We start from the raw sequence: 14,064 nt of genomic DNA, 5'->3' as shown, positions 1-14,064 counted from the left end.
TTTTTTTTTTTTTTTGAGACAGAGTCTCTTGCTCTGTCGCCCAGGCTGGAATGCAGTGGCGTGATCTCAACTCCCTGCAACCTCCACTTTCCAGGTTCAAGTGATTCTTCTGCCTCAGCCTCCTGAGCAGCTGAGATTACAGACATGTGCCACTGCGCCTGGCTAATTTTTGTATTTTTGGTAGGGACAGGGTTTCACCATGTTGGTCAGACTGGTCTTGAATTCCTGACCTCATGATCCACCTGCCTCGGCCTCTCAGAGTGCTGGGATTACAGGCATGAGCCACCGTGCCCGTCCAATGGATGCTTCTCTCAGCTGCTTGAGACTGTCTGAATTTAGCTAATATTTCAAGGCTATTAAGTTGGCAAGAAATTTTGGAGATGTGCTTTTCCTGTTCTCAAAGATGAACAGACAAAAGCATCTTAGTCTGTTATAACAGAAAGGGAAGAAGTCTTTGGTGGGAAGGCAAGGGCCACAGCTAGTAGTTTGCTGTTATTTATAGCTGTTTACAAGTAATGAGGATCGTCAGCAGGCAGGAGGCATATGAATTTTAAAAACTATACTGAACAATTGACTAGTGATCAGTTTCCTACTTTTAAAAGCCTCCATTAGAAAATGTCTAAGGCACAAAATAGTTTATTACAATATTGGAAATGTATTTAAAATGTAGAGCATATCATCTTTGGTAGGAAAATTATCTAAATCCAAACCACAGCAGTCAAAACTGGGAAAATATGTTACTTGTATAGTGCCAATAGAATGAGAAAATGTAAATCTTAAGAACTCTTCTCCTAGATAAAAATTTCAAATATATATTTCCATTAAAATGTTGTGACACTATATATTTAAAGTCATTTTTATGTATGTTTTGCACCTAATAGGACTACAGGATCTCATCCCCAAAGTAAAAAGAAAATAGTATCAAGTTCATCTAACAATCTGAAAAAAAACCATTTAACTCCAAAAATGGTTGAAATGCAAAGATCACTACCTGGCTCACTTTTAGAGAACCCAAAAGACACTTGCACGTCAAAGTCAGAAAGCAAAATAGACTTAACTGTGTCAGAACACTTCACTGGACAACAGGAAAACTTAACTAGCATGAAGAAAACAAGTGTGAACTTCAGTGCTGCGGAAACAAAAAGTGGTAACAAAGATTGTGCTGCTTTTGCAATTTGTGACCAAAAAAGTGTACATGACACATTTTCTCCAGACCATGAGAGAGTTATGCAGAAATTTCTTAAAAATTCTCCAGATCCCACCCAAAAATCCCATCTTTCTGCCATAAACCCAGGAACTGATGTTTCTCTTGTGCCTGATATATCAGTGCTCTCAAAGCCAATTATCTGTGTTGAGAAAAATAGCCGTATTGATCTAGAAATGAATGACACAGTCTTTAAGCTTCAAGATAATGATATAGTAAATTCATCTATTAAAAATTCCACATGCGTGACTTCTCCAGAACCCATTTTTATCCAGAACAAAATTCCTACTCTGCAGATAAATGAACTACAGCCTGCGGAAACTGAGTCAGAGGACAAATACATGAAGGATACATTGAATCCCAATACAGTACATACTTTTGGAGGACCTGGGCATATAACTCTTAATGTGAATCAAACGGCAGAGTACTCTTTTTCTGAACAACAGAATGACGAAAATTCAAAAGTCCTAACTCAGAATGCCGCCACATATTGGAATGAACTTCCACAGTCTGCATGTACCCCAGTATGTAATTCTTCTGAGAATTTATTTGGAACTTCATATCCATACTATTCTTGGTATGTTTATCATTACAGCAGCAGCAATGGCAATGCCATTACCCAGACATACCAAGGAATAACATCATATGAAGTACAGCCACCTTCTTCTGGGCTGTTGACCACAGTGGCAAATACTACCCAGAGCACACATTCTAATCTTCTGTACTCGCAATATTTTACTTACTTTGCTATGGAGCCACAAGCAAATAATTTTGTGCCAGTGAATGGGTATTGTCAATCTCAAATACCTGCTGCTTATAATTTTCAGCAACCCATTTTTTCACAATATGCTTCTCATCAGCCATTACCACAAGCTGCATACCCTTACCTTCCTAATCTAGATGTGCCTCCAGAAGTTCCTTGGACTTACGGTGAGTTTCACATTTTAATGCCTGCTTTATTGAGTTGTTACTTTTAATTATGTCCATTTATATAAGTAGAATTTACAGTAAGTGATGAGTTAGAAGGAGAGAAGGCAGTCATTTTTCTGTACAGATTTGTAGAATTGCTCATGGACTGGGCAGAGAGGGTGAAAATCTAGTTGTCAAAAATTCAAGCAAAAAAAAACTGGCAGTATCACTAATATATTCTTCATGTGTTCTTTAGTAAAACCCAACTGTAGGGAATAGTTAAGTAACTTACAGCTAATCCATACAGTGAAATATGATGCAACCATTGAAGAGTTTTTAATAACATAACTTTTTTTTTTTTTGAGTTGGAGTTTCGCTGTTGTTGCCCAGGCTGGAGTGCAGTGGCTCTATCTCAGCCACAGCAACATCTGCCTCCCGGGTTCAAGCAATTCTCCTGCCTCAGCCTCCCGAGTAGCTGGGATTACAGTCATGTACCACTATGCCCAGCTAATTTTGTATTTTTAGTAGAGAAGGGGTTTCTTCATGTTGGTCAGGTTGGTCTTGAACTCTCAACCTCAGGTGATCTGCCCACCTCGGCCTCCCAAAGTGCTCGGATTACAGGCATAAGCCACCATGCCTGGCCATTAATAATGTGACATTTTTAAAAAGTATATCATACAAACTTACCTATGTAAATATGGAAATACATAGACATAGTGAAATAAAATATACCAATATTTTAATTCATCTGTCTTCAGATAATAAAATTTGGGGTATGTAGAGAATGTTTTCCTGTATTTTCTAGATTATCTACTGTGAAACATACATTATTTTGATAATTAGAGGAAAAACACAGTAAAGAACTAAAGTGGGAAAAGAAATTTAAATTCTTCTCTTTTAGTTAACTAATACAGTATCTTAGTGTAAGTGAATAGAGTTAACTGAAATGTATTGGTAAAGAACTTGGTAGTTTGCTCTGTAACATGAAAATTTTTCCCTCTAAAATGCTTAATTCTACTTGTAAAATACCATGATAAGAATATAGGTGTTTTAGTTACATTGAAGTGTGCATTTACCAGAGTTAAAGCAAAATATAAAAACAATTATTAATCCTGCAGAAAAAGTTACACTAACAACCAAATATTCTACCATCAGAGATAAAAGATACTTTAAATAAAAATAACCATCTTTTAATATACAGAGAAATGCAAGATATATATATATATATATATTAGGCAGTGTTTCATTCCGTTGTCTAGGCTGGAGTCCAGTGGCATGTTCATAGCTATTGAAACCTCAAACTCCTGAGCTCAAGCTATCCTCCCATCTCAGCATCCCAAGTAGCTGGAACTACAGGCATGCACCACCATGTCCAGCTATTTTTAATTAATTTTTAGTAGAGGCTGAGCGCCTGTAAGCCCAACATTTTGGGAGGTGGAGGTGGGCAGATCACTTGAGGCCAGGAGTTCTGCCAACATGGCAGAACCCTATCTCTATTGAAAATACAAAAATTAGCTGGGCGTGATAGCACACACCTGTAATCCCAGCTACTCAGGAAGCTGAAGCATGAGAATCACTTCAACTCAGGAGGCAGATGTTGCAGTGAGCCAAGATCGTGCCACTGTACTCCAGCCTGGACGACAGAGGGAGATATATATATTAGTAGAGACGAGGTCTTACTGTGTTGCCTAGGGTGATCTCGGACTCCTGGCCTTAAGTGATCCTCCTGTCCCTGCCTTCCAAAGTGTGGGATTACAGGTGTGAGGCATCAGGCCCAGAGAATTTCATTTTAAAAGTTTCTAAACCTGGATATTGTTACAAATTAATATGTAGAAAAAAATTGAGAGGCCATAAGTCTGAATTGAGCAAGAAGCAACCTGTTGACATAGTTCTATTTCTAATTGAGAAATCTGATTACATCAGTACCTCTGCATTGGAGTTATATCACTGATCACTAAAACTTATAGGGTAAAATTCAAATACGTTAGCCTGTAATGCAGAGCCCTTCACAGTCCTGTATATTCAAACTTATCTCCCACCACTTCCACCTCTGCATTCAAGCCACATTGGACAGCTTAATGTTCTCCCCTAGGACAATCTCTTTCGTACTTCTGTAGTACTTTTTGTGTGCTTTTTTCATGTAAGACGTGAGTATTAGATGGCATCGTAATAATCTCTGTATCTTTCCCTTTCTTCCCTGCCCCTGTAAATGACTTTACACAGGGCTAGAAAATTTTCACCTAAGACAGAACATAAGGAAAACGATAAAAGAAGGGAGAAAAGTCTGGGTGCAGTAGCTCACACCTGTAATCCCAGCACTCTGGGAGGCCGAGGTGGGCGGATCACTTGAGGTCAGGAGTTCGAGACCAGCCTGACCAACATAGTGAAACCCCGTCTCTCCTAAAAATACAGAATTAGTCGGATGTGGTGGTGCATGCCTGTAATCTCAGCTACTTGGGAGGCTGAGGCAGGAGAATGGCTTGAACCCAGGAGGCGAAGTTTGCAGTGAGCCGAGATCGCACCTCTGCACTCCAGACTGGGCGACAGAGTGAAACTCCGCCTCAAAGAGAAAAAAAAGAAGCAAAAAGAGGAAGAAAGTCTATAATGACTCTGCTTTTTCCTTTTTGATTAATTTGATACCATTGCTGATGCTGTAAGGATGAACACAAACATAGTAGATGGGGCAAACCTATGAATTAAATTAGACACTTTAATTTCTGAGATAGGAAATCTTGATTGTAATTGTTTCAGACAGACAGGTTCTCATAGTTTGGGCTTTCTTTTGTTCTTAATAGTTAAGCTATTTGTGAAGTTTTTAAAAAAAAAGATAGCTCTGGAATTACCTCCTTGGTTATATTAGTCCAATGAAAATAAAAGAAAAAGAAATTTTTATTTATTTATTATAATATCCAAAAGTCGCTCTGAAAAAGTTAAGGAGGCAGTTGCAATGTTATAAGCACATCTTTGAGTTACCATGAATGCAAATAATCCGCAGAAATCACCTCTCACACTTAATGGGAACGGCATTCTTAAATATGTGAAAATCTGTTGGACCCATTTGTCACTGTATTCTTCATGGTTCTTGTATTCAACACCAGAAAATGGAACTAAAGGACTGTGCTTGAGTGAGCCCTGTCCCAGTCACATTATGTCTTGTATTACATTTAATTTCACAGGATCCCTTAGAGAGATGCAGAAATACTGCTCTTCTACAGATGAGGAAACCACTCCTCAGAGAGCCTTAAATAACTTTCATAGGATCCAATGATCCTATGGCTACTTAAGGGCAGATAAGCACTTTGATCTCTTTAGCTGTAATTTAAACTCAGATTCTTTCCACTATACTATCATGTACCGTTAGTCTAAATTATTTGCTTCTTTAAATCTTTGCGGTGTTTTTCCTTCCAGCTCCATGGCACCAACAATCCTTTCATCCAGGACACTGAAAATAGCCTTCTGTCTACTGAAATAAAGGAGACATAACAAGTTTTTCCAAGTATTTTTTACTTTTTTTTTTAACATTTAACGATTTTAAATGTGTGTAAATGTGGTGGGAAGTATAAATCATATGGTTCTTTGTAAAATATACAAATAAAACAGTCCAGCACATATCACATAGGATATCAGTTTCTAACATCTGATATACCAGAATTATTTCCATGCAGTTATAAGGGGAAGATATCATCAAGATTAAGCAGTAGTGGTGAAATCTTTACAACTAGATTCTTGCTTCTGATATGTTTTAATACATTGTTGATGGTATTGTGCCATTTGAGCTGAAAGTAGGATTTTTTTTTCATTAGTCATCAAACCAACAATTTGATAATTCTTGACACTTTATTATATAATTTACAATTCTATGCCATATATGGCACATTCCTTCAATTTCAATATTTTATAGTTTTTACTCGTAAAATATTTTTAATAAGAAAATTTGGTTTGCATACTTTCAGTGTTTCCTTGACTATGGATTTTTTTAACTTTTATATTGGAAGAAATTGTAGTTAATTATATTGGCATTGAAGCACTTTCAGTGCCTTTTTCTACAAGAGCCATTTCCAGAAGATTATTTTGTTTTTGGATTTCACAATTTAAATAGTTATTTTAATGATTTTGTAGCAGATAATCTAGAACAATGTTTATGCTTATGCAGTTAATTATAATAATTTTTAAAATGTAGCACAAATACAGTTTTTTCATGCTCCAGTCGTAAATTTTTCTTTCACATTCTGCAAAAGTGAAAACTCTCTTAGTAATAATCATCATAGGGCATAGTATATAGTATGTAACTGCAGTCTTGAGCGGTCTCTGTTCGTACATTACCTTTCCTGCTCAACAGCTATTCCTGTTTTCTGTAAGACCCTAGTCAGACAAAGCCCTCACAACTGGATAGACCTTTCCCAAGGGTTAGCCCTAAAATGTGACAGAGAATTGGTTTGGCTGAATCTAAACAAATAATTAGCAAAACTTCAATGTTTTTGCAAACTTTTTATAAAAGCAAATTTTTTGTGTTATCTGACACAGGCCTTTGAACAGACTATAATTCTACTTAATGTAAACAAAAAATAATTTTTCAATTTAGAAAGACAATGAGAATCCCCAGGATAAGCCTCTTTATAGTCACTTTAACCAACTAGGATGGAATTCAGAATACCTAAGCTTCTTCTTTAACATACAGATGTTTAAAAAGCTGAAGGTCAAGCAAAGAACAGTAACTGAAAGAAGGGATTTGAAAAGATGATAGAGTTAAAAGCAATATTAAAATAACATTTATATTTTGTTCATGTAGTCTTATTTGAAAATAGTCTGTCAGAATCAGAACTCCTGAACAACTTTGAAAGCAATACTGGTATTCAAAAATGAATAACAGCCATTTGATTTATGCTTCCCTCAGTCATTTGGTTTATGTTTGGTTATGGAAAGATGTTACAGCATTTACTGTTAATACTAATTCTAATAGGTAAACCAAAAATTAAACGTTCTTGTTAGGGACTGGTTCTTTAAACAACTTTCAGATTCTGTTGACATTGTCTTTGTGATATTTTTGTTTCATGGGTTTTAATTTCTCTTAAAGAATATTCAGTTACATTTTTCAAAACTCTGTACTTGACAGAATATTTAAAAATGGAACATTTTCTCAGTTATATGTTTTGATTCTAAATATTAAAATAGAACAAATTAAAATGAGCAAATTTTATAAACAAGAAAAACCTGTTTGTAAATATTTTCATTAAAGAAGAATTATTTGAATAAACTGGATTCCTTCTAGTTTCAGGGGTTTTTCTTTTGTATTTCTTGAATAATAAGTGTAAATATGGGCTGGGTGCAGTGGCTCAGACCTGTAATCCCAACACTTTGGGAGGCTGAGGCAGGCAAATCACCTGAGGTCAGCAGTTCAACACCAGCCTGGGCAACATGACAAAACTCTGTCTCTACTGAAAATACAAGAATTAGCCAGGCGTGGTGGTGGGTACCTGTAATCCTAGCTACTCAGAAGGCTGAGGCAGGAGAATAGCTTAAACCCAAGAGGCAGAGGTGGCCATGAGCTGAGATAGTGCAACTGCACTCCAACCTGGACAACAGAACGAGACTCTGTCTCAATGACAACAACAACAAAAAACATATGGGTGGTCCTAGGTTTACACATACCCATTACAGTAAAAGCAATCCACGAGGAACTGACCTTGTGTCTTACTTCTTTTTCTGTTGCTGTAACAGAATATCACAGGCTGGGTAATTTATAAAGACAAGAAATGTATTTGGCTCACAGTCCTTGAACCTGGGATGTCCAAGATCTAAGGAACTGCATCTTGTGAGAGCATAAAATGGCGTGTGAGAGCATAAAATGGCATGAGAGAGCAAGAGATTGAGCTCATCCTTTGTAAGGATGCACTGCCACAGACTAACCCATTCCCACAATAACGGCATTAATCTTCATGAGGGCACCGCCTTAATGACCTAATCACCTCTTAAAGGTCCCACCTGTCAACAATATTGGCATTGGGGATTAACATTCCAACAGGTGAACCTTGGGGGATACGTTCAAACCATAGCAATTAGATAACTAAATAAACTGCTGGAACACCTTTTCCACTCCAGCTGCATTTGTCTTCACCCCCGTCCTCTCAATGTTAAAAACTACATTACAGCCTGCAGTTTCATATGACAAGCCAAAGTCCCTGCCCTCATTTACAATTCTCATTCTAGTCAAGGAAGATAAGTAATACATATATAATTATTTTGCATCATAAGCAGTGGTATGTTAGAAAAGAAAAACTAAGTAATGGACCAGAGAATGGATGATACATAAACTGAGATATTCAGTGATGGCCTCTTTTGACAAGGTAAGCATCCTTTGCCACCCAAAGCATTGGGATTACAGGTGTGAGCCACCAAACCCAGCCAGAAGACTTTAAAAAGATATCCTGTAGAGCCATTAATCTCAAAATACTGCATTCTGGTCAGACATAGTGGCTCATGCCTGTAATCCCAATGCTTTAGAAGCCAAGGCAGGGGGATCACTTGAGCCCAGAAGTTCAAGACCAGCCTGGGAAACATGGCAAGACCCCGTCTCTACAAAAAAAGAAAAAAGAACTGCATTTTAAAATGGCAAACAGCATTTATCTTCAGATTCATAACTTTTTTTATTTGTCTGTTTGTTTGAGAAGGAGTCTTGCTCTGTCTCCCAGGCTAGAGTGCAGTGGTGCAATCTCAGCTCACTGCAACCTCTGCCTCCTGGGTTCAAGAGATTCTTCTGCCTCAGCCTCCTGAGTAGCTGGGATTACAGACACCCACCACCATGCCTGGCTAATTTTTGTATTTTTAGTGGAGATGGGGTTTCACCATCTTGGACAGCTGGTCTTGAACTCCTGACCTCTTGAGCTAGTCACCTTGGTGTCCCAAAGTTCTGGGATTACAGGCGTGAGCCACCACACCTGGCCCATAACTTGTTTTGAGACAGGGTCTCTGTTACCCAGGCTGGAGTGCAGTGGCATGATCTTTGCACACTGCAACCTCAACCTCTCAGGCTCGAGTGATCCTCCCACCTCAGCCTCCCAAGTAGCTGGGACTGCAGACACACACCACCATGCCTAGCTAATTTTTATATTTTTCATAGGGACAGAGTTTTGCCATGTTACCCAGGCTGATCTCGAACTCCTGGGTACAAGTGATCCTCCCACCCCAGACTCCAAAAGTGCTGGGATTACAGATGTGAACTATGCCACCTGGCCCCTTTTTTATTTTTAAAGTCTATTTACCTTTATTGAGCTAAATGTATGCTGGGTTTAATACCTGGGTGATGGGTTGATAGGTGCAGCAAACCACTATAGCACGTTTACCTATGTAACAAACCTGCACATCCTGCACATGTACCCCAGAACTTAAAAAAAAATTTTTTTTTGAGGTGGAGTCTCACTCTGTCGCCCAGGCTGGAGTGCAGTGGTGCAATATTGGCTCACTGCAACCTCCATCTTCCAGGTTCAAGCAATTCTCCTGCCTCAGTCTCCCAAGTAGCTGGGATTCCAGGCACCTGCTACCATGCTTAGCTAATTTTTGTATTTTTAGTAGAGACAGGGTTTCACCATGTTGGGCAAGGCTGATCTTGAACTCCTGACCTCCTGACCCGGCCAACTCAGCCTCCCAAAGTGCTGAGAACAGGCATGAGCCACCGTGCCTAGCCAGTGATTATTTTTTAGAAGTCTATTTACCTTTATTAAGTAAGGTAATAATTTTGACAGGTTTCTTTTTTCAAATGTGAATGAGAGTCCAAATTGAGAAGATGATCTAGTCAGTTGAGTGTATTTGTTTAAAGATAACAGCCAGGCACAGTGGCTCACGCCAGTATTCCCAGCACTTTGGGAGGCCAAGGCAGACAGATCACCTGAGGTCAGGAGATCAAGACCAGCCTGGTCAACATGGCAAAACCCTGTCTCTACTAAAAATACAAAAATTAGCCGGGCATGGTGGTGCATGCAATGATGCCATTGCACTCCAGCCTGGGCAACAAGAGCAAAATGCCATCTCAGAAAAAACATACATGCAGCCAACAGGCATATGAAAAAAAGCTCAAGCTCAATGTCACTGATGAGAAATGCAAATCAAAACTGCAATTAGATACCGTCTCACACCAGTCAGAACACATTTTTTTTTTTTTTTTGAGAAATGGAGTCCTGCTCTGTTGCCAGGCTAGAGTGCAGTGGCATAATCTTAGCTCACTGCAACCTCTGCCTCCCGGGATCAAGCAATTCTCCTGTCTCAGCCTCCCAAGTAACTGGGACTACAGGCATGCACCAACATGCCCAACTAATTATTTTTAGTAGAGATGGGGTTTCACCATGTCAGCCACAATGGTCTCGATCTCTTGTCCTTGTGATCTGTCTGCCTCAGCATCCCAAAGTGCTGAGATTACAGGTGTGAGCCACCACACCCAGCAGCTATTTTTAAGTTAAAAAGTCAAAATATAACAGATACTGGCAAGGTTGTGGAGAAAAGGGAACACTTAGACAATGTCAGTGGGAGGACAAATTAGTTCAACCATTGTGGAAAATAGTATGGTGATTCCTCAAAGAGCTAAAAGCAGAACTACCATTTGGCCCAGCAATCCCATTACGAGGTATGTACCCAGAGGAATATAAATCATTGTACCATAAAGACACATGTGAATGTTCATTGTAGCACAATTCCCAATAGTAAAGACATGGAATCAACCTAAATGCCTATTAATGGCAGATCGAATACAGAAAATATGGTACATATATGCCATGGGATACTATGCAGCATAAAAAAAGAACAAGATCGTGTCTTACATGGGAACCTAGTCGGTGCTGGAGGCTATTATCCTTAGCAAACTAAGGGAGGAGCAGAAAACCAAATACCACATGTTCTCATAAGTGGGAGCTACATGATGAGAACTCATGAACACAAAGGAGGGAACAACAGACACTGGAGTCTATTTAGGGGTTGAGGGTGGGAGAAGGGAGAGGAGCAGAAAAGATAACTTTTATTGAGTACTGGGCTCAATACCTGGGTGATGAAATAATCTGTACAGCAGACCCCCATGATACAAGTTCACCAGTGTAACAAGTCTCCACACGTACCCCCGGACCCAAAATTAAAGTTTAAATAAATGTTGGCCACAAAAAAAAATTGTTTAGATTTGCAGTGTTACAAAGATGGAGAGATAATTTTTACATGAGATTGATTAGTAGATTTTGAAACACCTGGCAAGCAATAGTAGATGCTCTATGTGTAAGTCTGTTGTGCCAAACCAAGCCTGGTGTGATAAGGGCCCTGCCTAGAGGGTGGCTGTGGGAGTGAAGGATTAGATTCTAGAGGCATTTGAGAAGGAAAGAGTTGGCAGGATTTTGTGACTGATTGATTGGATATAAGTGATAACAGAGAGGAGCGAGGCCCAAATGACTCCCAGGGCACCGTAATTTATGTTTTTAGTATATGAAGAAAGAATAATAAAAAACATAAGTTAATGACCCATTCTTTGCCAGAACTTGATGGTCTGAATTTGTATACTTTGTTCTGTATATGAGAAGGATAATAAAAATTGTAGTAAAATTTTTTTTAAAAGGAAAGTAAAGCCGGGCGTGGTGGCTCACGCCTGTAATCCCAGCACTTTGGGAGGCCGAGGCGGGTGGATCATGAGGTCAAGAGATCGAGACCATCCTGGTCTACATGGTGAAACCCCGTCTCTGCTAAAAATACAAAAAATCAGCTGGGCATGGTGGCGTGTGCCTGTAATCCCAACTACTCAGGAGGTTGAGGCAGGAGAATTGCCTGAACCCAGGAGGCGGAGGTTGCGGTGAGTCGAGATCGTGCCATTGCACTCCAGCCTGGGTAACAAGAGTAAAACTCCACCTCAAAANAAAAAAAAAAAAAAAAAAAAGGAAAGTAAGGAGTTAATTTCCATAGCAAACTATGAAAGCATATTCATTATATGCATGCATTAAAAAATTATCATGTAACTATGACAACTTAAAATTCAACTGTATTTATTTATTTATATACCCACCCTGAGACAGGGTCTGGATCTGTTGCCCAGGCTGGAGTGCAGTGCTGCGGTTATGACTCACTGAAGTCTTGAACTCCAGGGCTCAAGCAATCCTCCCATCTCAGCCTCACAAGTAGCTAGGACTTCAGGCTCACGCTGCCACATCCAGCTAATTTTTAATTTTTTTTTCTAGAGATAGGGTCTTGCCATGTTGCCCAGGCTGGTCTTGAACTCCTGGCCTCAAGTTATCCTCCTGCCTTGGCCTCCCAACATGTTTGGAATACAGGCATGAGCTACCATGCCCAGCCAAAATTCAACTGTTTTAAAAAGCCAACTATAGTGCTAACCAGGACTGTAAAATTTATAAATTCAGCTGTCAAAGGATTTGTTAACGCTGGGAGCAGGGGCTATAAACTTTCATTCTGTTATAAGAGGAATAAAAAAGAACTACAGACAAATCCTGGAAGCTTTTTAGTAGATTTATTTTTCACAGCAATAAATAGGCATAGCAGTTCTGAAACCATTTTATGTATATCATAGAATTGAACAAATGAGTAAATGTCATTTGATGTTTTGGGGAGTCAGAGGTCTCATTGTGGAAGAAGGGAGGATAAGAGTCCTCAAAGGGATGGGGACAGTGACTCATGTCTGTAATCTCAGTACTTTGGGAGGCTGAGGCAGGCAGATCACTTGAGATCAGGAGTTCAAGACCAACCTGGCCAACATGGTAAAACCCCATCTCTACTAAACATACAAAAATTAACCAGGCGTGGTGGTGCATGACTGTAATCCCAGCTGCTTGGGAACCAAGGCGTGAGAATTGCTTGAACCCAGGAGGTGGAGGTTGCAGTGAGCCAAGATGGTGCCACTGTACTCCAGCCTGGGAGACAGAGTGAGACTCCATCTCAAAAAAAAAAAAAAAAAAATAGATATCAGTATAAATTAAGCCCTCTTAAGTATTTGACTAATTACTAATCTATGCATTGAGATAACTACCCAGTTTGCGAGGGGAAGGAACCATCAGGAAGCTGTGGTAAAACAATCCCCAGGGCTCATATAGGACTGGGAATATATGTGTTCCCACCAGCTAGGGTGAAAAGGCCTTGTAATATAGAAAACATACAGTAGGGTCTTCAGAAGGATATCATCTTAGTATGGGGCCACGTTAGCCCTTGACTAAAAGCTGCTCTGAACCTTCCCTCCTTTAAAAGCTCAAAAGCAAAGCCTTGCCTTGAAAAAATCCAAATAATTCCAAGTAATCACACACTAGAACAAAGCTCAACACTAGTTAAATAACCACAGCAAAATCCAATCAACAGTGTAAAATTCATCTGTCATCTAATCAAACATTACTAGGAAGGCGAAACAATACAAAAATACGACCCATTGCTAGGAAAACAAACAGTGAAATGACAGAAATGATGAAATTACTGAACAAGGATATAAAATCGGCAATTATAAATATACTTCATATGGTCAAGAATATAGAGGCAAATAACATAGGAGACAAATGGAAGATATAAAAATTATGCAAATGGAACTTTTATCTGAAATGAAAAATACACTGGTATAAAGAGAAGATTAGACAGTGAAGAAGACAAATCAACAGACTTAAGAACATAACCATAGAAACTACTCAGAATGAAGCACAGAGACAAAAAAGAATGGGAAAAGAAAAATAAAACGTCAGAGCATCAGTGTCCTGTGAAACAATACCAAGCAGTCTAATGATAAGAGGAGAGAGTGAGACAGGAACAAGAAAAAAAAGGTTTTGAAGAAATAATAGATGAAAGTTTCCAAATGATCAAAACTATAAACCCACAGTTCCAAGAAACTCAGTGAACCCCAAGAGAAATAAAGCCTCAGGCCGGGCGCGGTGGCTCACGCCTGTAGTCCCAGCACTTTGGGAGGCCGAGGCGGGTGGATCACGAGGTCAAGAGATCGAGAC

General features: G+C 39.2%; 1 protein-coding gene across 1 annotated transcript in view; it reads left to right on the top strand.

The window, feature by feature from the left end:
* The window catches only part of TEX15 (testis expressed 15, meiosis and synapsis associated), an 88,120-nt gene extending 80,871 nt beyond the window's left edge, over positions 1 to 7,249 (top strand). Inside the window, exons 10-11 of the mRNA XM_037741021.1 lie at positions 882 to 2,134; positions 5,522 to 7,249. Of these exons, the coding sequence (XP_037596949.1) occupies positions 882 to 2,134; positions 5,522 to 5,559 (1,291 nt within the window). The 3' untranslated portion in view covers positions 5,560 to 7,249. The remainder of the gene's footprint in view (positions 1 to 881; positions 2,135 to 5,521) is intronic.
* The last annotated feature ends 6,815 nt before the right edge of the window (positions 7,250 to 14,064 follow it).

This window comes from Cebus imitator, unplaced genomic scaffold, assembly GCF_001604975.1.
Source record: "Cebus imitator isolate Cc_AM_T3 unplaced genomic scaffold, Cebus_imitator-1.0 Scaffold5, whole genome shotgun sequence".
Lineage (NCBI taxonomy): Eukaryota > Metazoa > Chordata > Mammalia > Primates > Cebidae > Cebus > Cebus imitator.
This window is presented reverse-complemented; position numbering and strand designations above follow the sequence as displayed.